Source organism: Prionailurus bengalensis, chromosome F2, assembly GCF_016509475.1.
Source record: "Prionailurus bengalensis isolate Pbe53 chromosome F2, Fcat_Pben_1.1_paternal_pri, whole genome shotgun sequence".
Classification (NCBI taxonomy): domain Eukaryota; kingdom Metazoa; phylum Chordata; class Mammalia; order Carnivora; family Felidae; genus Prionailurus; species Prionailurus bengalensis.
Genome location: NC_057353.1, coordinates 54,553,538 through 54,578,775, shown reverse-complemented (window position 1 = coordinate 54,578,775; position 25,238 = coordinate 54,553,538). Strand labels below are relative to the sequence as shown.

At 34.8% G+C, this 25,238-nt stretch overlaps 1 protein-coding gene across 1 annotated transcript in view; it reads right to left on the bottom strand.

The window, feature by feature from the left end:
• PKHD1L1 (PKHD1 like 1) overlaps positions 1-25,238 on the bottom strand; it is a 165,122-nt gene that overhangs the window by 112,951 nt on the left and 26,933 nt on the right. The window contains exons 12-25 of the mRNA XM_043601613.1: positions 22,525-22,614; positions 20,205-20,473; positions 18,555-18,646; positions 15,608-15,767; positions 15,165-15,300; positions 14,207-14,350; positions 12,125-12,282; positions 11,020-11,133; positions 9,124-9,273; positions 7,987-8,111; positions 5,031-5,194; positions 3,673-3,845; positions 1,560-1,707; positions 907-1,061 (exon numbers count right to left, since the gene is read on the bottom strand). Coding sequence (XP_043457548.1) covers positions 907-1,061; positions 1,560-1,707; positions 3,673-3,845; positions 5,031-5,194; positions 7,987-8,111; positions 9,124-9,273; positions 11,020-11,133; positions 12,125-12,282; positions 14,207-14,350; positions 15,165-15,300; positions 15,608-15,767; positions 18,555-18,646; positions 20,205-20,473; positions 22,525-22,614 — 2,078 coding nt within the window. The remainder of the gene's footprint in view (positions 1-906; positions 1,062-1,559; positions 1,708-3,672; positions 3,846-5,030; positions 5,195-7,986; positions 8,112-9,123; positions 9,274-11,019; positions 11,134-12,124; positions 12,283-14,206; positions 14,351-15,164; positions 15,301-15,607; positions 15,768-18,554; positions 18,647-20,204; positions 20,474-22,524; positions 22,615-25,238) is intronic.

The window sequence follows — 25,238 nt, the reverse complement described above, 5'->3', positions numbered from 1 at the left end:
TCCCCTCTCTCCTCATTTTTTTTCTTTTCTCAAAATGGTCCCATAAGTAGATTTCTGTATTTTCTTCCACCTTCTGTCATGGACACCTTTCCGGGTGAATACACGTGGGTCTACACTATATATGGCTTCATGGTATTCAGGCTAATGTTGTGTCATTTTAACAACCATTCTTCTCTTGATGGGGCCAGGTTGCTAGGTTTTTACTATTACAAATACTATCACAGTGACTACTTTTGTGCCTACATCATTTCATATTTGTGTTATTATTTCAGTATTATACAGTTATATAGCTGAGATTGCTAAATCAGAAGGTATCTATATTCAGATTCTACTAAATAATCCCCTAAAATGATCATACGAATCAACTTTCTCTCCAATAGTGCACGAGAGAGACCGTTTCCTCCCTCACACTCTTACTATCACTCAAAAGCATCATCTTTTTAATGTTTTTGACAGTTGAGCCCCCAGACTCCTCTAGATTCCTCTCCTTCACATACTCTGGGTCCAACTCCTCTCCTCTGACCCCCTTCACACTCTAACTAAGCAAAGGTAATTAGATAACAGCTTACCACAGGAACTACCTGGGGGTACACAGGCTAACCTATAAGCCCTGCCTGGGCTCCTCCTGCCCCTATCAAGGGTCTTCTAACACATATCCCTGGTCTCTTTCCAGAGGGGACAGCAAATAAAGTACCAACAGCAATTATCCATGAAAGAGAATATCGAATCAACTTAACTTAGAACAATCTTCCCTCAATTTCTCTTTTTTTAATGTTTAGTCTATAGTTTGCATTTTTTAAATATAGACAGTCTCCAATTCTTTAAAAAAAAATGAGGCAAGGTGCAATAAGCCAGCAACACATGGAAAACAAACAAACAAACAAAAGCCAAGCCAGAGGAGGGAACCTGTAGAAGATTCTGCCTTCCACGTGTGCTTCTCCACTGGATGTTCCATGAGTATCCAGCACATGTTCCCTCCCGTGTTACTGAGACTCGTCCCACTTCTTCCACACTCTGGAGAGCAAACTGTAAATCTGCAGCCGACACAGTGGCGGGAAGGCCTGCATTCAACAGAGGGACAGCAAATAGCAGGGGTCAAAAATTTACAAACCGATTTCACCCTTAAAATCCATGAAGTGTGTGCTACATATTGTAAGCCAACTGTCCTCCTCCAATATAGTAAAAATAATTTGTGTCTTATTTAGGCCAAGAATTTATGAATCTTCTGGAAGCAAAAATTACATGAGTAACGTACCTCAGATGATAGCTCTGGCTCAAAAACTTTTATTTTTGATTATTGATTAACTTTATAGAGAACCTATAAGCTGGGGACATAAAAGAAAAACAAACTTTTGGGAATGTAACCTGGTATATCTGGTGAGGCAATAAAGAAAAAGTGAAAATATAATTTGTTCTGGATAATTTATCTTTATGTCACTAACATAATCTCAAGGATATAAATTATGTAGGGAAATCATATTAGAAAGAAATACACCAAAATTTTTATTATGGCTGCCTAGATTGGCATTGTCCAACCGTTCTGAACTTTTGTCATATACCTTTGAGAATGTGTCCATAAGCTTGAATGTCAAAGCTGCCACTTATAGGTGGAGACGCGGCTTGAATTCTCTGAATACGAATCTTTGACTCCCCTGGCCAATTATTTCCTCTGTAAACAGTCTCATTCTCTGTCTCATTTGTGATTATCTAATTTCCAAAATAAATATTGATAAAATGATTAAACATAACAACAGCTAACATGATTTCTATTTCACCATCGTACAATCCTGTGACATGACATAAATGAGCCTCAGGTATTCAGGATTCCTCAGAACATTAAGGAGAGTCACATAAATCAACACAGGCCATACCTACAAAGCTGCAATAATGAGGCCAAAGTCAACTCAGTCATCTGTGCGGCAATCAGCTGGAACCTTAGTAATACCTCATTAATTCAGAGTGTACCCTCCATCACTCAACGAACAAATATTTATTGAACAGGCATCCCATTCAAGGTACAGTGCTAATCACTGTGGGGAGGCAAAGAAACATAAGATGAAGTCTTTGCTATCAAAAAACTGAAAATCTCTTTGGAGAAATAACATATGGGGACTAGAAAACTAACAATATACCGAAGGATATAATCAGCACAGATTCTGATCCAGACTCAAGAAAAACCTGCCTAACGTTGAGTGCCAATCAATTGACAAAAGCAACACATGCTATAAAAATTCATACACAGTGAGTGAAAATGATAACATCCTCCTGCTTCAGATCCCTCACGGTTGTCTGTGAATCTTGTGGAATTTAAAACTTTAAGCCTCACTGCCCGCAGAAAAGAGTAAACATAATTGCCAAAAGACATAAGTTCACAGCAGCTTTGTTCATAATAGCCCCAAACTGGAAATAAGACAAAAGCCCATCAACAGGATGGTTAAATTGTGGTATATTCACACCATGGAATACAGTAAAGCAATGACAAAGAATGAACTACAGCTACATGCAACACACAAATCTCATAATATCAAACAGAAGCAGCTAGATGCAAAAGAGCACATACTGGATTATTTATCAATACAAATAACATTTAACAGATGTGCACATTACTGCGTGTATCTTTCACTGGAATTTTTTTAAAAAGGTCACAAACATATGTCCCATATTCCTTAATTTGACTCTGACTGAATAACAAAAGCTAGAGGATACAATTACCAATTTTAATGAGGAATCTTGAAAAATGGGAGCTGATGTCACTGATTATTTAACAACACAAACCCCTGATACTACATTCTGTTGTGCAGCTAAGAGTAAACGACTGAAACATATTTACAAGACATTTCACCTTGAAGATACTAAGATTACAACATTGCACCAGCATAGGGTAAAGCAACTTTTGTGGAATACTTAAGAGTTTTCCTGTATTTTTAATCACAGAATCAGACTATCATTAAGCAAAACACTCTTTGAGACTTTCACAAAAATATTTAATTACTATTTAACTCCAATCTAGAGGTTATTATACTTGTGTTTGATTCACTGTGGAAAATTATATTAATTCCTTGGATAGTTTTGGAGGACATTACATTTTAAAATACTTACATTTATAGTATTTAATACTGATCTTATTATAAATAATGCAAGCAGTACAAAAATTATTCAGGTCCTTTTGGAATTCTGGAAACCTATCTTTTTCCTCCCAGTACCAATTTTGATACAAGCAAAAAGTGGTGTTTCTAACAGAAACATTTAAGAACATATTGCAGAATTTCAAATTTTCTTTCAACAATCTCTGTTCAAAACTTTTACTGAAAGAGCCCATAGCATTTCCTTTTAAGTCAACAGAGAAAATTCGAGTTAAATCTGTTTCTTAAGACAGTTTCCCCTTGTTTTTTCCCATAGACATATTTCTTAAAGACTTTCTTAATGCTTAAAGTGAATTTTCATGCTCAAGTCTAACAAGCCTCTAACTCTACATTTATGCTTAGAATAAGCTTATCTTGTCCTATTAAAAGATATTCCATCTGAATGTCAGATGCTATATGCTTATCTTGTCCTATTAAAAGATATTCCATCTGAATGTCAGCCATTTGTAAAAATTTTTTAAAAAGGTTATTAGATCAAAGCTAATTTTCCATAAATTGAAAACAGTAAGTTGCAAAATTCTGAGCTTACCTGTGCAAAGCTCACAGCCATCATGGGTATATTATAACTGCAATTATATGAAGTCATGGTGATAGAATATTGGTTGGTAATACTTGATCCATTAATTTTGGTCTGATTCACCTGAAAGTTCTTTAAAAATATCCCTTTATTTGCTAATGCTGGAAGTCTTCTCTTTGGCATTTCTAAAGAACATGGAATAAATGGAAAATAAAATTTCATAGCTTCTGCTGCTAAAAAAGAAAATCATCAAATAATACCCATGTCATGGAATAGGAATAGCTGTTTAGAATCAAATTTTAGAAAGAAGATCTTAAGACAAGTAGTTTTTGGAGCTTGGCAAACTTTTACTTCTAGAATATAAAGCTTTAAAGTCTGTCAACATATGAGCTTTATCAGGTAAAAGAAAATATTTAAAAGCCACCAAACCCTGGGTTTCATGTAGCCTTCTGTGGGCCTGTTATCTCTGCTCTGTCCTAGGTTCCTGAATGTAGTGCTAAGACGTGCACTCCATGAGGACAGGACTCGGGCTGTCTTGTCCACAGCAATTTCTTTAGTAGCTAGTACAGTGCCTGGCACATGGTAGGTGCTAAATGCATGCTATCTGTTGAACTGCAACATCCATCTGAGCCCAAGTGAGCTGTCTTATATATGTGCTCCACTAATTAGAATGTAAATTCTGGTGAGAGCAGATTCAAAAGAAGTGACTCTAAAGTAGTACATTTAATTTTAACCAGTTGACTTTTGACCTTGCACTTGAAAGTAGTTCCAAAGGAAAGGATTTTAAAATTTCTCTGAAAAATGTGAGTAGTCACTGTTAGAGGTGACTGTTTAGAATTAGGTTGATTTTTTTAAAGATCACAGTTTAATTGTAATTATTTTATTATCACAGCTCATATGTAGGAGTCTACTGACATGACTATAAAACAATGCTTAGACTACCAGAAATAAATTTTTCATTTATATTATTATTAATTATCACCATGATGTCCATGAAAATATTCAGTTTAATCCTACCAAACAGATGCCAATGTCAATAGCTGCCTTTTAGGAACACATATCTTTGTGATTAGTTTCTCAAAAATCAAACAAAGCAAAATGAAAATATTTGTCACAGTTTATATATATATAAACAGAATCTCCAGGACTAGAAAGACTAATTCTTGCCATAATGACAAAGTTTTCATTAAGAGTACATTTATCCTCAGAATAAAAAATAATATTATTTAAATAATAATATTCAGATAAAAAATGACTCAAATATTTAGAGATTAATGTTTCTATTTAAAGTAAACAATAATTCCCATGGTAAGATTTTTCTACAAGATAGATTTAGAGGTTTTGAATCGATATGAAATGATACAACATACCATCCCACGCGGACACTGTAGATGTCTGTCCAATGTATACTGTGTCTACATAGAAAACCTGTGATTCTGATGCCTTCTGTAAACCAATCCTCTGAAGAGAAAAATTTGTCCCAGTGTATTTGGCTTGTATGAGGTCCAGAAGGTCTATGCAAGTGTAGGTCCAGCTGAAATATGGTTAATTAATGTAAACCAATACACTATAAAAAAGCACTAAATTCTTAAAGAGTAAAAGTGTTTTTTTTCCCACAAGAAGACCATTAAATGCACTTTATTAGCACAGAGGTGCAGCCATAACAAGAAACAGCAGACAGAAATTTGAACTGGTAGTAATAGACTTAATGTCGTATACTGTAAATATAGGTTTTCTTTTATTTGTAGCCTTGGCAATAGCCACAGGAAGGTGAAATATTCTGTAGCGATAGGCAAGGAAATTAAGGAGTATGTGCCTTGGTGTAGAGCAAGCATATAAATAAAAACAAGACACAAGAATAAAGTAAACTATTTTAGCAAAAAATGTCAAGGATAGAACAGTAAATTCAGTTCAATACCAAGAAGCAAAACTGGAACTTGTTATTACTGCCAAAAGAGCTCCCTAGAGTTGCACTGTCTCCTGATATGAGACAAAAGTGGTAAGTGATTTACGTAAAGCACATTACCCCTTAAATGTGTAATTTAGATTCAGATTTTGCACTTGATATTAACTGCATTGGAATTCTATGAGTTATAGTTAAGCAATTCAGCTATGGGAGTTTGCAACAAAGAGAAAAATATTGCCATCAAAATAACTAAACACAATTTAACAATAATCTTCATATCAGCTACTGCTGTAATTATTAACTGACTAGTTTGTTTGAGCACCTACTATTTTAATTTCCTTCATGGTTCCCAAACTCATCATGGGATCCACCTCAGTGCCTCAAAGCTTAGCTTAAACTAACATATTTTTAGAAAACTATATGTGGAACTACAGCAAGATAAAGTGCTCTTTAAATAAATATGAAAAAAAAAACCACTTAGGGTCTCAGTAGAATTCTACCCTAATTATATAATTCTAAAGTTTAAGAAACTACTACTTAGAAAATTTAGTATACCGAACAGGACCCTTTATCAGACAAAAAGAGACTACAAATGATATCAAAACTTAAGTGAACAGCACACTGTCTTTGTGGCTACATAACAGTGTTTTATTATTATTATTATTTCTTTAACATTTATTTATTTTTGAGACAGAGAGACAGAGCATGAGTGGGGGAGGGGCAAAGAGAGAGAAGGACACAGAATCCAAAGTGGGCTCCAGGCTCTGAGCTGACACGGGGCTTGAATTCACAACCTGTGAGATTACCTGAGCAGAAGTCTGACGCTTAACCGACTGAGCCATGCAGGCATCCCTAGATAACAGTGTTTTCTAAAAGAAAATCATATTTCACTTTTCAGATTTTGAAACCTGATTTATAGCTACAAAAATCACTGTTTTGGAAAGGTTATACCATAATTCTTTGGGGGGCAATGGCACTTCTAACACTAACATTGTACTAACAATAATCTAACTCTAACACATCTGCTTGATGGTGGCCTGTCTAACCTAAATCAAAGCAAATTTAGAAATACACAATAGGAGCAGGGGAGTTTACTTTGCCTTGACTGGCAATAATTTTACCCAGTGAACCCTATTCCTCTGAAAATCATGACATTCTTGTTTAAAGATATCATAGCATTTAGGGTAAAGGAAGCCCATCAGTCTTACAAATGTATTTTACAGCAGATAAATTGCAGGTTAAAAGGAAAGACCTATTTAGCAATATGGTGAGTGATGCTTTGACAAATATGAAAGAACCAAGATCTGTAAAATGTTCCAAAATCTCGTCACAGTGAATGAGTCAAACGCATGCAGGTGATGCTCACCAAAACTAAAATTGTCAATCTAATCTGTTCAATTCAGGCATGCAGGAAATGTTTATAGCAAAATGTACCTGGAGAACACGTTTTCAAATAAAAAAGGTGTATATGTGCATGTGTATGTCTTCATTATGACTCTATTGTGTGTGAAATTTGTATGTGTGTTCTATGTGGAAATACAAAAGTGGATTGACACAAATTTCAGAAGATATAATAATAAAAAACAAAACATAATTATGCAGAACTAACTTGTGCTTGACGGTGTGGCAATTATAGTCATTAGATAGCTTTCTTAGACATCTATCTTCTTCCCTTATATTTCTCTGCTTGCATTTCTATGTGTCTAACTTTTGGCAAACCAAGCATTAAAAAGTGTCTCTTCTCCATTAATTTTGAAATATTCATTGAATTATTTTATTTGCTCTGCTCACACCTAGAAAGCACCTTGTTTTCAGTGATCAAAGTTTAATGACAATATTGTGATAAAGGAGTCTCTTTCTACCTGCCTTCAGTAAGTGGGAACATTATTAGATTTAATAATACATGATTTAAATGATAAGGTTTACCATTGTTTTACCTTTCAAATGGTCATGGGTGATGATAACACTAGACCAATTCTTATTTTCATAATCTATCTATTTATTTTTGCCACAATTATTTCTGTTAGGATGCTAATATAGAGGGCATGAAAACGGCAGTCAGATCTATGCTGCACAGCATTTGTCAAAAACTAACAAAAAGTGGGGCATCTGGGTGGCTCAGTCAGTTAAACGTCCAAATCTTGATTTTTGGCTCAAGTCATAACCTCATAGTTGTGACATTGACCCCTGTGTTAGGCTCCATGTTGGGTGTGGAGCCTGCTTAAGACTCTCTCTCTCCCTCTCTTTCTTTGCCCCTCTCCTGCTCGTGTGCGTACATACTCTCTCTCAAAAACAAAACAAAAAAACCCAAAGTAACAAAAAGTGGAAAAAAAATTTAAAAAGTTAACAAACTTTTGTTTTATGTTCAGGTTATATACTGTATTATAACTTCTATTTTACATTCACAGAATGTAACTTACTTGTTTCCATTAGTAAAGTTATATGTAAATTGTATATCATTGCTTCTAGTAATCTTGCTTCTGTCTTGGTATTGGAATTTTAGAGCAATATAATTTGCCAGGAATCCTTTGTATGCTAAACATAACTACACAGAAAATTAAAAAAGAAATCAGTAATAATATCTTAGCTTTAAGTTGCTTTATACCAATTCAAGTTAACTCAACCTAATCCAGTAAATAAATATTGATAATTTTCCATACAAAATATTTCAGAACACAGAGACAGGGGTAATTAATTTCAGCCAATTAGGTATAGAAGAATTGTGAAAGATTTTCTAGAAGAGGAAGTGGAGTTGAACGACCTTACAATTAAGGATTAATTCCTTATTGTTTTCTTAGATATGGTTTCCTTAAAAAATGAAAATAATTCCCTCCCTTTAGTCATGTAGCAATGTAAAATTTAAATCCAGCTCTAAGTGAACTCTACAGTGGATGTAAAAGCCCAAACACACAAAGAGGAGATAAACACTGAAGTAGATTAATTGGGATGTGAATGCAGCTAAGCATTTAGAGGTAAAGATGCATGTCACTGTAAAATGGTAGTTAAATACCAATCTTAATGGTCTACAACATCTTAAGCATACCAAATATATTTAGAACTTAGAACTTGAGGATGTATATCACAACTTGAGAATTTTAAAACCAGAGAAAGGGTAAACAAGACTATGATTGCTAATCTTAAATACCTATCCTAAAACTCCCATCTCTACCCATGCTTTCCGTTCACTTCTCCTTGACTGGATACCCAAGATCACTCTATGATGGCTATCCATTTTTGTTTCTTCTTAATAAATAAAATATATTGAGGAGATTATACATTTTTAATTGTTTTAATATTTAAATTCATGTGCAAGTAATTTTCTCTGAAATTATAAGATAAAGCAGAATACGTGTGCGTGATATTACATATTTTTTTCTTTTTTTTTTTTGAAAACCAACAGAAGAGGAAATCACAAGGCCCCAGAATGTGAACCACAGTACCTGTCTAATGTGACATGATTTCACATGACAAGCAGTTTTCCCTGTCTTATATTTCAGGAAATTTTATTATCAAGGTATTTTACAGATTAAATTAGCATATCATTTTGTTGAGTTCACCTGATTATAAGGAAATAATAAAATGTCTCCATATGGTAGTCTGTTTGGTTTAACATCTGTGGAGTCAAAGAGAACAGCTGGGTTTTTCAGGGAATAACGACCACAGTAAGCATCAGTTTCTGCTGTCTTCTGCCCTCTGTTAATATGTTCCTACAGAAACAGTAATATTTCAAATGAAAACATGACTTATTGTTCTGCTTTATTCCCCCACATCTCCACCCAATTTGTTCAAGTTCCAACTTGGATCCATTGCTTCCCACACCACTTTAACTTGAAATATTCTCTCTCTTCTTTGAAAGTCTAATGCTCTCATCCTGTATCACTCCTTTGGCTCCACAATCATATAATCCCTTGTACCTGTATTTGGCTATTTCCTAAATCTTATATTTCTCCTTATATCATGAACTCTTAGGGATATTTATTCATTCCTTCCACAAATATTTTTTTATAATTTTTTTAAAGTTAATTTATTTTGAGGGAGACGAAGAGAGAGTGAGGGAGGGAGGTACAGAAAGAAAGGCAGGGACAGAGGATCTGAAGCAGGCTCTGTGCTGACAGCAGAGAGCCCAATGCAGGGCTCACACTCACAAACTCCCAAGATCACGACCTGAGCGGAAGTCGGATGCTCAACCGACTGAGCTACCCAGGCACCCCTCCACAAATATTCATTCAGTGTTCACTATGTGCCAGGTTATTGTTTGTTAATTTGTTTTTTGTTGAATCTTCAAGGTTCAAGTGGTGAAGAACACTATCCCTATATGGGATATTTCCTATCCCATGAAGTTTGGGACAAAGGAACTAAGGATTATAATACTGATGTTGAAGTATTATACATATATAATTATGAGGCTGAAGAGAGGCCTCTAACTCACATATAAAGCATCAAGAAAGATAACTCAGAGGAAGCACTACATGAGTTGTCTTAAAAGATAAACAAGACTCATTTCAAAGGAAAGATGGACTAAGGAGCTTCAGGGAGAGGGTAAAATAAGTGAAATAAGCAGGGATGTAAGAAGATGGTGCTGGGAAATGCAAATAATCAAAGTAAGATAGAGCAAAGAATGTGTGCCAGGATGATGATGGGAAATGAAGAAAGGAAAGAGCATAGTGTAAATTACTGTGCAATTCCCAAGGCTGCTAGCACTACATTCAGGATAGGAGAACCCAAGTACATGCATGTTTATTAAATTAATTTGAAATGAGAGCCAATTAAATGGAAAGATTTTCCTTTTTTTTCACTAATAAATCTGCTCATTTAAACAGATTTAAAGCATGTGATTTAAAGCATGTGATAAATATTTTTAAGGATTCATATTTATTTCTAAGGTATTGATCTGAACCAAATCACTAGCCTATATAGTCCTTATTCTTATGGTATTCATTTGGAAATGGTGAATATCTGGCTTCCTCGGATTTTCAAAATAAGAATTAGGAAGATAAGAGTATTCTGAAATTTTCTTTACTGTACATCAAAGAAAAGTTCTTATACCTCACCAAGAGAGAAATAAGGACAAGTATTTTACTAATTGACCAGAGGGTGATCTCAAAAATCAAGGGAAGCCCTACTACAAATTATATGCTCAGAAGCCAATGAGGAAACAGGATATACTCTGCGTCCAAGTAAAGAAAACAAGTAAAACACCCTATAGATCTTATATTGCCCATCATCTTTCTTACTTTCCCTTGATCGAGAAAATTCATATGTGGTGAATTTCACAAATGAATCACACTATAATGCAAGGAGATGATAAAGCAGACCTTACCAATAAATGTGTAACAAATTATTTTTGCAATTTGACAATAGGAATTAATGTTAGTCCAAAGAGAATCACAAGATTCCAAGCATTTATACGAATTCTTATTTGGTCAGTTTCACTGTTCATTTACATTCCATACCAGGTTAAAATCAGACTCATAATCTCTAAAGTATTTCACAACAAATCCTTCTTCAAAATTTGCAATTTGCGGTGGACACTTGGCAGTAACCATTTCTTCTACGGCTGCCTGAAACTAAATTAAAAATATGAGCTTTAGTAACTTCCTTTTCATGAAGAGTTAGAACATTTGTACTATTACTACTCATTCCACTAATTAGTTATAACTGAACATTTGCATAATTCCCATACTTGAGCCATCATTATGAGATCATTTCCTAAATAATTTTAAGTTAATATGTAATAATTTTAGTGTCTAGTGACTTTTTCAAGAGTTTTATTTTAGAATCACAATAGTTACATCCAATTGGGTAACATTAGCTTACACCGTTGTTATGTAAGGTAGACACACTTGTTTAGTAGTTTTTTTTAAAGAGGGCAATGAGGCAAACCTAAATGAATTAGCACTCAATTAAACAGGTTCCAAGTGAGTAGTTTTCCCCATTAGCTCAAAATTAACTGGAAAAAACTATACACTGTATTCTGTTTTTCAAAATATGCAAATACAATATACAAAATATACAATGTATTCTGTTTTTCAAAAGAAGAGATTCAGATACTATAAGACTGTATTGATGGTTATTTTAAAAATAATAAAGGATCTTGGATTATATAGGAATTGGTACACATTTATTCACAAGTTTTCCTGTAATTTCCACATCTACTTCTCTTGCAAAGCACAGATATAATTAGCATTTAGAATTAAGGAGATAAAGTAAGATGTGAATCATCAAATAAATATTAACCTAAACTCATTGTGTAGATAGTTGTCAAAATTCAATAACTCCCAAGCAAACATTCTTTCTACAAAAACAGCTGCCTCACACAGAGATACAATGGATCCTGTTGGCACAGATCTAAGAACCCCCCCCCCCCCCTTTCATCCCCTGTGTCTCTGTGATGTTTCCTCCCTTCTCCACTCTCTATGGGTTGGCTCCAACCCACCATGTCAAGTAAATGAGTGTATTACCGCTCCTTAAAGTGTGGGGTTATTTTGTTTTCTTTTGTTTTACTAGAAAGGTGATATTTAAACAGCTTTCTATTTAATAAATTAGCTAAGAGCATACTTCAGCTTCTGATGACCATGGGGTCAGAGGCTTCGAAGTGATTCCATCCCAGTTTAGTGTGAATGTGTCCAAACTGGGTTTTCCTTTGATTTGTTCTGTAATATCCAGGGTGACATTGTTCCCTTCAATCATTTCATAACCAAGCAGATCAAAGTCTCCTGCGATGAAGTACCAAATAGGATTTGAAGATGTTAATTTAATAAAATTCCAATATATCCATGAGTAACAAAATTGGTTTTATTGTATTATCACAAAAAAAGGGGGGATGAATGGGGAAGATGTGGATCCTCGAATTTGAGCTAAAGATTTAGCCGTAGCAGAAACAGCAAAATAACAAAGTGCTATTCATTTAAGGTTCAATATCAATGGCTTAAAATAAAGTGTTATGGGATAAACAAAAGGAGGTATTGGGACCATGAGGTAAAGATCAACGACCAGTGGGATATTCCAAAACTTCTTTTCGTTTTGTCCAGGTACCATTATCATAGTATAGAGGGCTAGGTTGGGATATTGCTATTTTCTTTAAACATGAATACAGTACAAAACTGAATTCCAGGAAATAGCCCGAGGCCTGGGAGGCCTGTTAACACAATCTCACTTTAAAAGAAATAAGGGCTTGTCCTCAGATTTATCTCTGCTTTGGGAAGATGCTTCACCATTGGAAACCCACTGACCTCTGTTGGGTAGAGTCCTAGAATTTGATTTGGTACTTATGATTTTGGTACTATATTTCTTAAGGCTGCTGAAGCTGTAAAATTTCTCTCTGAACTATAGATGTATTCCTCGGAGAACAAGGATCACCATATCTTCATTTATACAGCATTTTTGACAATCTAAACTTTGGGAAATTTTTAGAATTTCAATTCATGTTAAATGAAATTCTTTGCCCTCCATCCAACAAGCAAATTAAACAATTTTATAAAATGAGAAATAAACAATGAATTGGAAAATAATTATTGCCCAAAGAAAAGCAAATACATACATATTCAGGGACCTATTTTTGAACTAGATAGCCCAAATACTAAATTTGGTCGTTAAACTTGACTTTAAGAGTTGAAAATGCAAAACATTAATAGGAAGTTAATAGCTATTGCTTGAAAAGGACAGAGAGGTAAAAATAATTTTGGTAAATGCTGTCTTAAACACAGGTGAAATGTTTTCTTTCAGTTTTTGTTTTTGTATGTTTTTTTTTTCTTACTGTAGGAATTCTCAGGGATTTTATTATTCTAATGAGATCTGTCAATCTTCAAGGAGAAGCTGGGGTATGCAGTTTCCCATGTGGATTTGACCACAGAATCCTTTCATCAGGCAAGATCTGGTTAGACTAGTGTCTCCCAAGACATGCTAACTACTTAAAGCTCATTTCCAGAATTCATATCTTTGCTAATTTTTTCTAAATATGAAGTAGCCTATTATACAGATAGTGCATTTATGGTATATATAGTGTTTCTCATGCATTGAAGCTGTACATTCCTTGAAGTAGGACTAAAATTTTAATTACAATAGAAAAAAATTGACCATTTATTTTCTATTTCTCCTAACAGTGATCAAGGCTATGAATCCACTTCTTTCTCTGCCATTTTATGGAATTTTTACTTTTTTTTACTTTTTTTATTTTTTATTATATGAAATTTATTGTCAAATTAGTTTCCATACAACACCCAGTACTCATCCCAAAAGATGCCCTCTACAATGCCCATCACCTACCCTCCTCTCCCTCCCACCCCCCATCAACCCTCAGTTTGTTCTCAGTTTTTAAGAGTCTCTTATGCTTTGACTCTCTCTCCCAATCTAACCTTTTTTTTTTCTTTTTTTTCCTTCCCCTCCCCCATGGGTTTCTGTTAAGTTTCTCAGGATCCACATAAGAGTAAAAACATATGGTATCTGTTTTTCTCTGTATGGCTTATTTCACTTAGCATCACACTCTCCAGTTCCATCCACGTTGCTACAAAGGGCCATATTTCATTCTTTCTCATTGCCACGTAGTATGGAGTTTTTAATTTTTTCAGTGGAGCTTTAGAGAATATAAATTTGTTTCTTAGAGAAAAATTTACAGAAGTACAAAATGAGATACATGCTTACCTCTAGTTGATATAAACGTTACCATGTAAACATAGCTTTGGGAGTTTTGTGTTCTTATTACTTGAACTGTATCTGGTTTTATAGACCAGAGGTCATTTAAAGCTGATTGCAGTATGAAGTCAGAAGCATCACCAGGTACCAAGACTTGGATGAATTAAAAAAATAAAAATAAAAATAAAAAGGCAAATGATTAGGGGCCTTAATTAAAAAAAAAAAAGAAAAGAGTTGCAATCTTTCTGCACTAACCACAGCCAGCACTGATGTCTTATATTTGAATTTTTAAAGCACCCGTAGTCTGTATCATATATTATCATTTAATAAAATTGTGTTTTGAAAGTAATTTGAGTTCAATAATAGTGACTACTTCATTGGATTGTAATTTCCTAAAGATCAGGATCGTATTTTATTGTTTTAATATTCCCATGGTAATAAGCATTGTTATTACTATTGTTATTATTGTTATATAAGCTATTTGGAAAACAGTAATCACCCATTAATATTTACTTATTGAAACAATTAACAGAAATAGAAAACTTATATTTTCAGGTTTATTATAAAATATAGAGACGCAATGTTTTTGTTAACAGATAAATTAGTATCTCATAGCTTTTTTTTTTGGAGGAATTGGAATATTTACTTCTCTGTAATGATGAATTTAATTCTTATTATCTTAACTTATCCCTGTGAATCACAGATACATAAAATCCTTCTATGCACTTAGATATACATTTATTGTGATCATTACAAAAGAAAATGATAGTATATACCAGGAAGTTGTTTTTACTGATACCATTTTTTATCCCAGTCCAAAGGTTTTTCTTCATAATACATTTTTAGCTTCTTTGTCTAGCACACTATTAAAACAATATTTTCCAGAAAGAACTAGACTAGACTAAATTTTTATAATTTCATCTATAAATGAAGAGAAATGAAATCTCCTTTATTATTTGCAACTTACCAGTTTTTTCCATGTTATAGATTAATCTATAATGGTAGTGGGAACATGAATTAGCTTCCACGCATGGGCTGGTTACTGTTATCTTTTGAACTTCACTCCTTGCAGTAGTTCTTTCCCAGTTTTCCAATGTTATAACCTATTTCCCAATTAAAAAAAAAAAAACCTTCACTGTATAGAAAAGCACGTTTAAAAAGCATGATAGTCAATTATTCAATGCTTCTTTATTGCTCTATTTTACTGCAAATGATAAAATATTTTAAAGTTTCAGTCTTAACAAATAACAGCCTCTTTCATTTATAATACAGATACTTCTAACCACAAGTCAATAATTTTCCATGACTGCTTTCCCCTCAAGTAGTATCTTCCATAGTAAAATTAATAACCAAATAGAGCTATCTTGGAACGTTAACTTTCTACAAAGCAGATCTATCATCACAGCAAACCTGTATTTCCTGGACAATTGTCGACTGGGATCTGATAACTTGTTCTTCATTTACTGCATCTTCTGTTTGTTGCTCAGTATAGACATTTCTATACTGGTACAAGCCAACATCAACAAAGGCACTCAGTCTATACTCCTGCAGCAAGATTTCAATGTAATACCTGAAAAATATGACATTTTTTCCAATGAATAAAATTTCAACACTATATAAAATACCTGCCTATTAAATGATTTATGTTGTAGTATCCCTGATTTTAAATATTAAACTTTCATGGCAGTTTTTTAAAATAAAATGAATTATGTAGGGTATCTGCACTAGAGATACAGAGCTGTCCCCATTCGTGACTAATTCATTCAGTTTTGTCAATAGATATTTATTGAAAAAAGATACATTCCCCTCTCCTATCCTCAAGGAGCTTAAAACAAAATTACATTGTAGATTATAATGCAAACTCCCTGGCATAAAACACAGAAGGCATGCAGAGTTTAAATACTCTAATGTATATAAGAAAATAACAGGCAGACTTAGACATATCATGTTTTGTATCTGAGTGGTTAAATGTTGTCAGGAATGGAAGTTCCTTTCTAGTTCCTTGAATAATGACTCCAGTTAAAACTGGGGAAATAAAACACTGCTTCAGGAAACTATTACTGATTAGATTGATCATGGCCTCTCCAACAAGCTGGATCATCTAATTGCATGTCCAGGATAAGGCATTTGCTGACTGGCTGTTACAGGTGAGTGAAAAGCTACTGGTTACCTACTTAAATCTCAATCAATGTCACCATTGCTCCCATCTTTGGAGAGGCCAGCTGGGAGTTCCTCTAAATTGCCTCACATCATTTAACAGATACCCTTTTGTATATGAAGAATAAATATTCACAATTCATGAAAGACTCTGAATGAGGGACATTTATCACCTCTCATCTTTCTAGGATGATGAGGCTCTGGGTCATCCCCCTCATAGAACTGATACAGGAGGATTCCATCAGGCTCTTGGCTGCTCTGAGAATCTGTTTGCCAGCTCTACCAAATGAATGTGGGCAATACTAAGAAGTAGGGCTCAAAGAAGAACCATTAAATTCTGTACCCTGTTAGCAGCTTAAAAATATTAATTAGGCACTTTCTATGTATCACACACTAAACTGAGCACTTTATAGACATCATATTTAATCTTCACAAAATCCTGTAAAAAATATAATTCTCTTTGTTCATATGAATAACAGAGACTAAGAGAGTTTTAAAGATTAAAGGATTATTAAAAATTAGTAACTGATTCAAAGTAGAACAGGGTAATGAAAAAGAAATTCACTTAGAGATGGGGCTATATTATCTGAGTAGGATGAATTTGGCAAATGAGCAGCTACCTTTGGAAAGGTCTAGGGACCACTGTGCAATAAGCCAAGTACAGTTGCCTCAGTTTCAAAAGTCACAGCCATCATTACAAGTATCAGTGTGTAAATTCCAAGCTGCCTTGCAGAAAGCAGACAGCAGATGTATTAGGGCTCACTTTCATGTAAGCTCTACGCTCTTGCCAAGCAGGTAAACTAAATGCACTTTCCACGACCAAGGCAAAGCCTGAAAGTGTATTAACACTTAATAGCAGTAGGGATTAATTAGGTGTTCCGTTTACCCTGAATTGGCCCACTGATCCTGGTTAAAAAAGCAAGTGTTTAAGTACATAAAGAAGTGATAGTAGAAGGAGGAGGACAGAAAGAATGGAATGCTTTCCCCATGTCATTATTACTAAGATTTCAGTGAGAACACTGAGCGTAATTGCTTTCAGGTACCTTTAATCCCAATCCTCTCTGTCTAGTTCCAACAGATCTTCATGGTGCTGTCAATATCTGGAAGGATGGTGTGATAGAATGAAGGGGGAAAAAAACAACAATATCCTTCCATCTAGAAGTGAAGTCTATTTCTTCACCCCCCTTGAGTCTAGATTTGGCCATTTGCTTTGGCCAATAGGATATTAGCAAAAGTGATACAAGCAGAGTCTTTAAAAAGATTATGTACAATAGGAATTTCTTTCTTCACTGCTGGAAACCCATTCACAAATTTGACAAGCCTGGGGTAGCTCTTGGGAGGCGAGAGACCATGTGGAGTAGGACATCCCAAATATCTAAGTTCCAGCCATGCCAACTGAGGCTCCTGATATATGTGAGGCCATCCTAGGCCATCCATCACCAACTAGAGTAGACAGAACCAAAAGAACTGCCTGGCCAATCACAACATTGAGTTGCTTAAATTACAAAATTTGGGGGGGGGGGCGGGGTGGTATCTTATGCAGCAAAACCTAACACATACAAATGATAAATGGAAGATGATATCATGGAGTCTTTAGATCTCCATGTAACTTAGCTACTTTGAATTTATCATGTCTTTTACCTCTTGCTTTCCAGGAATCCTGAATGCCTTTTTGAATGGTATCTCATATTTGAATGAAACTCTCATTTTCTCCCTGGACTTGACCTTTCAGCACTAAGTGATATACTCCTTAAGGGTAGGGAGTAGATTTGAATATTTTTGTATTAAATTTCCTGGCCCAATATCTAAATCAGTGAATATTAAATATATGTTAGCTGTGTTAATAATTCATGTGGTTTTATGTTTCTTCTCTAGAAATATTCAAGAGCTCAGCTTAGATGGCTGAATTGACTGAAAGGTCCTAGTAAGAAACTAAGAACAGGATCAAGTAAATTTCACAAAATTATAATTTCTGCAACAGAAATATTTAGATTTCAAATTTCCTTGGTTAGATGAATGTCAATATTCTTGGAAATACAGAAGAAATTTTTAATAAAATTATAGAGAATGACCAATTATAAATTAAGCCAATGAAATAACATCATTTCTACCAATAAAACAAATTGACAATGTTTTTAGATATAAACTTACAGTTCTTAAATACTACATAACAGTTTAATGAAAATTAAAAAAACCTTACTCTTTTCCTTTCTGAAGATGAATGTCATCTGAACTTTGTGTTGGACTGGAAAAATAGTTGTTGGCATTGGAAGAATGATATGCAATCTTCACCTTATCCCAAAGAGAGAGAGAGAGAGAGAGAGAGAGAGAGAGAGAGAGAGAGAGGAGAACTTATTAATAAACTTTTCAGCATTTATTTATCATTTATTATTTCTGTCAGTCCTAGAACTTTCATGAACAGAAAATGTGAAACTACATATTTTTCTTCTAAGATCTGTTATCCATGGTGAAATCCAGTGTTTAAAAATTATCAAAGTTCACTTCATACTTTCCACCCTTACCTAACGTCAGAACCACTATACCATAAATACACACAAACCACAGCTTTTCCACAATTAGTACTGCGATGGAAAACAGAAAGATATATACCAGGAGGAAGGTTGATATTGTTAAATAAAACATCCTCTTGCTCTGTGGAGAGGTTTTAGGGGTTTAATCTACAAGAGATCACCAAAAGTAGGTCTGAAAGATGCCAAGGTCACTAAATGGGTCTGCATACCAGATTGAGAAAATTCTGGGCTTCCCATCAGGAAAGATTATACTATCTTTGAGAAAACGTGCTGAAAAGCTATGGTAAAATTAGAAGTCATATATTACAGGCAACAATTTAAATTTGTTCCTCCAGGTTGGGGGGCAATCTTGCCATGTACATGTAGTCATCAAATGTTCTTTTGATTTGGTTCATTAGTTTCACATTTATGAAAACTCCTAAAGAAATAATTAAAATGCAGAATAATTTAATGAACACTAATGTTCAACGGAGTATTATTTGTGGTCATGAAAAGTCAGAAGTAAACTAAAAACTTTATCCACATGCACAAAGTTATACAGGTTTAGTAAACCCATGCAATAAAACACTTTTCAGTCATTAAAAATTGTGTTGTGTAAATTATTTAATAAAATGTGAAAATATTTATATGTGACAAAAATGACTATGAAATTGGATGTGTGATCTTATGTATATAAAAAACAAAATTGGGGTGCCTGGGTGGCTCAGTCAGTTGAGTGTCTGACTTCAGCTCAGGTCATGATCTTGCGGTTTGTGAGTTCGAGCCCCACATCCGGCTCTGTGCTAACAGCTCAGAGCCTGCAGCCTGCTTCAGATTCTGTGTCTCCTCCTCTTTCTGTCTCTTCCTCCCATGCTCATGTTCTCTCTCTGTCTCTCAATAATAAATAAACGCTAAAAATTTTTTTTAAATAAAAAAAAACAAAATAGACACAAAAAGAAATCATAGACTTTAATGTCATGACCAAGTAATAGTGAAATAGATGTAGTAGAATAGTGAAATATTTTCACTCTTTCCCAAATTGCCTAAGTATGGTTATAATTCTTCCATAATTAAAATGATATTTAAAGGAAATATGCATGTTTTTCCCTTCCTAGAGCAAATTTAGATACAGGAAAGCATTTTTTTTAGGCCATGGGTTTTCTATGATGACTTTATAGTTCATGTAACACATGTTAAAATAGCCAAGAACCCAATCACATGAAAATATCTCTCATAAACTCTTTAATATATGCATTGGTTTGGATTAGAATAGATGAGATACATATAAAGGTTGCCATATTGCTTTTGTAATATTAAATAGTATTCTGTGGCTTCCTTACCTTATCTTTTGGATGTCCAGTTTGGCTGAAATAAATGGCATAACGGTCATCACCTTTAATGTAGAATCTATAGACATCAGATTCCGGAGCCACCAAAAATCCACTGAAGCGTGCAACAAATGTATCTTGCTCCATAGGCCAGATATAGGAAGCTGAATCTACCCAACTGGCACCCATGTACCCCGGTGTTTTCTCATTGTATTCAAGTATCTCTTCAAGATGTACTGGCCTACTATTATTCCAGAGCTCAAGCTTTAGGCCTCTCCCACCTGAATGTAACAAAAAAGTATTCTCATCAGAATTTTGATGTGGTGTCTCAGTGGCCCTCTACGTGGGTGGTGGTTATAGATTACTGTTATTCACATTTTTAGAGCATGCATGTTAACGAAACAATTGCACATACCTGTACATATACCTGTATCCACAGTATAGAGTGCTGTTAAGATAGTCTACAATTTATTTATGATTATTTCATATATTTGCACCTCAGATTCTACATATGTAAAATAGGAGTGATATTACTATTTGTGTGGTTGCTATGGGGATTAGATATTAGTGCTTTACTTAAGATAATAATATAATAATTATTACCTATGACATGGCTCATGTTGTTTTATATAGTTAAATCTCAAAACTTCATGGTTCAGACCATTTGATTTCAAAACTTTTGCCTGATTACTCTAACAAAAGTTACTCTACTAATGGTTTACAAGTAATCAAGGAACAGACAGTGTTGGCTTTAAGATTTGTCATTAGGGGCGCCTGGGTGGTGCAGTCAGTTAAGCGTCCGACTTCAGCCAGGTCATGATCTCGTGGTCCGTGAGTTCGAGCCCCGCATCAGGCTCTGGGCTGATGGCTCAGAGCCTGGAGCCTGTTTCCGATTCTGTGTCTCCCTCTCTCTCTGCCCCTCCCCCATTCATGCTCTGTCTCTCTCTGTCCCAAAAATAAATAAACGTTAAAAAAAAAAAGATTTGTCATTATTTGTTCTTCTTCTTTTTGACATTACAACTGCTATGAATTCATCTCCTTCTTGGACAGAATCAGAGAGAATTATCATTAAAGTTAACCTACACTTGCCAATGTAAACTCTGTAATTAAAAGTTTTTTCCTAATCATAAGGGAGCCATCTCACTTTTTTTCTTTTTTCTTCCTTGAAACACAACAATCAGACACATGCCTTCTTTCCGCAGCCTTAAGCTGTTCTGGAGCGGCTGGATCTAGAAAACAAAGGCTCCTCCTCTTCAGCTGAGTTTGTTCAGAGAGAAGTTTGTGTGTCTCAGACTTCTGCACCAGCAGTGTGCTCTGATATACACAATTCTCTTTAAAGTTACCAACTGTGATTATCAAAATTCTCTTCTGAAACTGGTCATTTTTTTCTAATGTCATCCAAAACAAGGAAATTTAAGAGGCTGATAAATGTAATTTTCTTGGCTCCAAATACCAACCAGTGATACAATTATAAACCAATTTCACTTTGTGCACAAGATATGAGAAACACACCCTCAGATCCAGGCACAGCCTCTCAGTGCTATCACTGCAGATGTCACTTTGGCCACAGGCCAAAGTCTGGAAAGAATTTTGAGTCCCCTTTCTCCCATCCCATTATCACTCTTAAAACATTCCAGACAAGTAAGGATTTAACCTCTCCCATTTATTTTTTAACCACAGAAAGGCATTTATACAATTTCCATGTAGCCTGCACCAACATTTAGTAATCTCATTTCATTTTAAATAAAGTCACCACTGAACTCATTCAATAGAGATGTGTTGTTTTCAGTAGGGTGTCTGAGGAACTTAGGCATGGTGCAGCTTTGGTGCAGCTATTTTAATGCAAATATTTCCTGATCCAAAAACTAGGAAGAAATTTATTATAATTCTCACCACAAATTCTAAATAGTTCAAATATTTTTTGTTACTAATTGTAATGGGCTGAATATTTGTATCCCTTCCAAAACTTGTATAATAAAACCTAATGCCCAATGTGATGTTATTAGCAGGGGGGGGCCTTTGGGTGGTTGTTTAGGTCATGAGATTGGACCTAATCTCATAAATGGGATTAGAGTCCTTATAACAGAGGCCCCACAGAGCTCTCTAGACCCAGGAAGATGCCATCTATGAGGAGGCAGGCCTTCATCCAATCTGCTGGTACCATGATCTGGGACTTCCCAGCCTCCACAGCTGTAAGATACACATGTTGGTTGTTTATATGCTACCTGGTCTATGGTGTTCTGTTTTAGCAGCCTGAATGTACTAAAGCCCTAATGATATATGTCTTCTTACATAAATGCAGAAATGGCTGTTCTCTCTTCTGGTAACTTACCTGGATATACAGTTCTGAGAACATCAGGTTTAGGGGGTGTCTTGCAGCATATGCTATTTTCTGTGACATTCAAAATATCACAGGCTTGGCCTAGAAAGAAGCAAGGTGTAAAGCTATTACTACAGAGCTCCATAATGTAAATCACAATCAGCTTATCTTGAAATACTTTTTTGATAAAAACCAAGTTGCATAAGCAAAGAAACAAAGCTGGGGGTTCTTCATTTCCTTTATATGTTCTCCATGAAAGCTTATCACTCATTAATTGTCATACTTTTACATGGTAATGTTTTCCTGGCAAAACATCACAAGCCTGAGTTAGAAAATTTTGTAATTTCTGAGAAACAAATTTTTAAAAAATGATAAAACTATGTCACTGTAAGAGATTTCACTCTGAGTCCAAAGTGAAGCTTTCTATTTTGTCTCCTACAGAAAAGGTGCTGAATAAACTCATGATGTTCAGAATCTGCAATAGCAGATGATCCCAGCCCTCTTAGGTAAGATAAATAAATAAAATGGCACTATAGTCCAAGTTCTCCAAATGAAAACAACAGAGATAATAATTTGTAAATGGTATTTTCACAGGCAGACTGAAACCAAAACAGACAGGGTCTAAATGAGAATGATTATACTTCTACAAAAGCACAATTTGAATTGAACAGAGTCTATGGTTTAGACTTCCAAAGTGTCCCTCACAGTCAGAGCCTAACATAAGGTAAGTCCATTAGGTATTTACTGACATGGGAATCACAACCCATGAAAAGTGAGGCAAGGGTTAGCAAATGGAGAAAGGTATCTTTTCCAAGTCTTGCCTGGTGGCCTGGAAAACATACTTCAACACTACCTTTCATGATTTTGAACGCTCTGTGAATGCAAGGCAATTGAACTAGAAAACAGTGCATTTGAACAGTATACTAAACCAACTTAGCCCATTTTGTTTGGAGCAAGGGAAAGATACATAAACAAATCATTATTTTCAAGAAATTACTGATGATTTCTCAACACCCAAAAAATTAACAATCCAATTAAAAGTGGGCAGAAGACACAAATAGACACTTTTCCAAGGAAGACACACAAATGGCCAAAAGACCAATGAAAAGATGCTCAACATTATTCATCAGCAGCGAAATACAAATCAAAACTACAAAAGTAGTAGTTTTGTGACCTCACACCTGTCAAATGGCTAAAATCAACAACACAAGAAACAGCTATTGGCAAGGATGTAGACAAAGGGGAAACCTCTTGCACTGTTGGTGGGAATGCAAATTGGTGCAGCCACTCTGGAAAACAGAACAAGATTCCTAAAAATGTTAAAAAAATTATCCTATGATCCAGCAATTGCACTACTAGGTACTTACCAAAGAATACAAAAATACTAATTCAAAGGGATACATGCACCCCAATGTTTATATCAGCATTATATACAATAGCCAAATTATGGAAACAGACCAAGTGTCCATCAAGTGATGAAAGGATAAAGTGGAGATGGTACACACACACACACACACACACACACACACACACACACACATACACACACAATGGAATATTACTCAGCCATAAAAAGAATGAAATCTTGTCATTTGAAATGACGTGGATGAAGCTAGAGAGTATTATGCTAAGCAAAATAAGTCAGAGAAAAACATATACCACATAATTTCACTCATATGTGGAATTTAAGAGATAAAACCACCGAGCAAAGGGAAAAGAGAGAGAGAGAAGCAAACCAAGAAACAGACTCTTAACTATTGAAAACAAGCTGATGGTTACCAGAGGAGAGGTGGATGGGGGATGGGTTAAATAGTTGATGGGGATTAAGGCATGCACTTGTTGGAATGAGCACTGGATGTTGTATGGAAACCAATTTGACAATAAATTATATTTTAAAAATGCAAAAAAACCCCACCTTTTAAAAAAAGTAACAAGTTAAAAGAAAAAGGAATTACTGAGGATTTAAAATCTTAAACCTGGTTGCCACATTAATGGCAGTGAAGTACCATAAAAATTTAACATGCTATAGTTATATTTGCATGTCAACTGTATCACAATATCAGATCCTAAAACAGAGTATATAAATTAAAAATATTTTATGTTATTGGTTTTAATATTTGAAACATATTTACATATAAACTTCAAAATAACATACATGATATTTAAAAATCTTATTGCCTCAGTTTTAATATTTATGCAGGTGACCAGTAAGGATTCATAGAGATAGAGATATAAATGTTAGATGAGGTTATTTTATATTAATTTCTTTTCTTCAAATCACATTTTGGTTGGCTCATGGGCATATTCCTTAAAAGTAGAAAGTACCATGGCAGAGGGCTGTATCAGAAAAAGTATGTACCCAATTGCATGGACAGACATGCAGTCCTTTGCTCATCAAGGTAGGTAAGGTCATTATGATCAAGTGGGCAGATCCCCTCTATTACATTCATCCTCTATCTCCCTTTTGAGCTACACAGCTTCCTACCTTGAACTGGTCTCAACCAGACACATAAAAATGATGTATAACGAGAGAACCAAGCCATATGTACATTTGTAAAGATAGAACACATCAATGCTCTTTCCAGAGCCAACATCATCAGTGATTCCTGATGTCCAGATAAAACACAGTCAGTGAAAAGGGAATGAGAAGAGTATCCCCATGTACTTTACATTTCCCCATAACCAACCCCCTGAGAATTATACAACAGTTCAAGAAAGGCATTTAA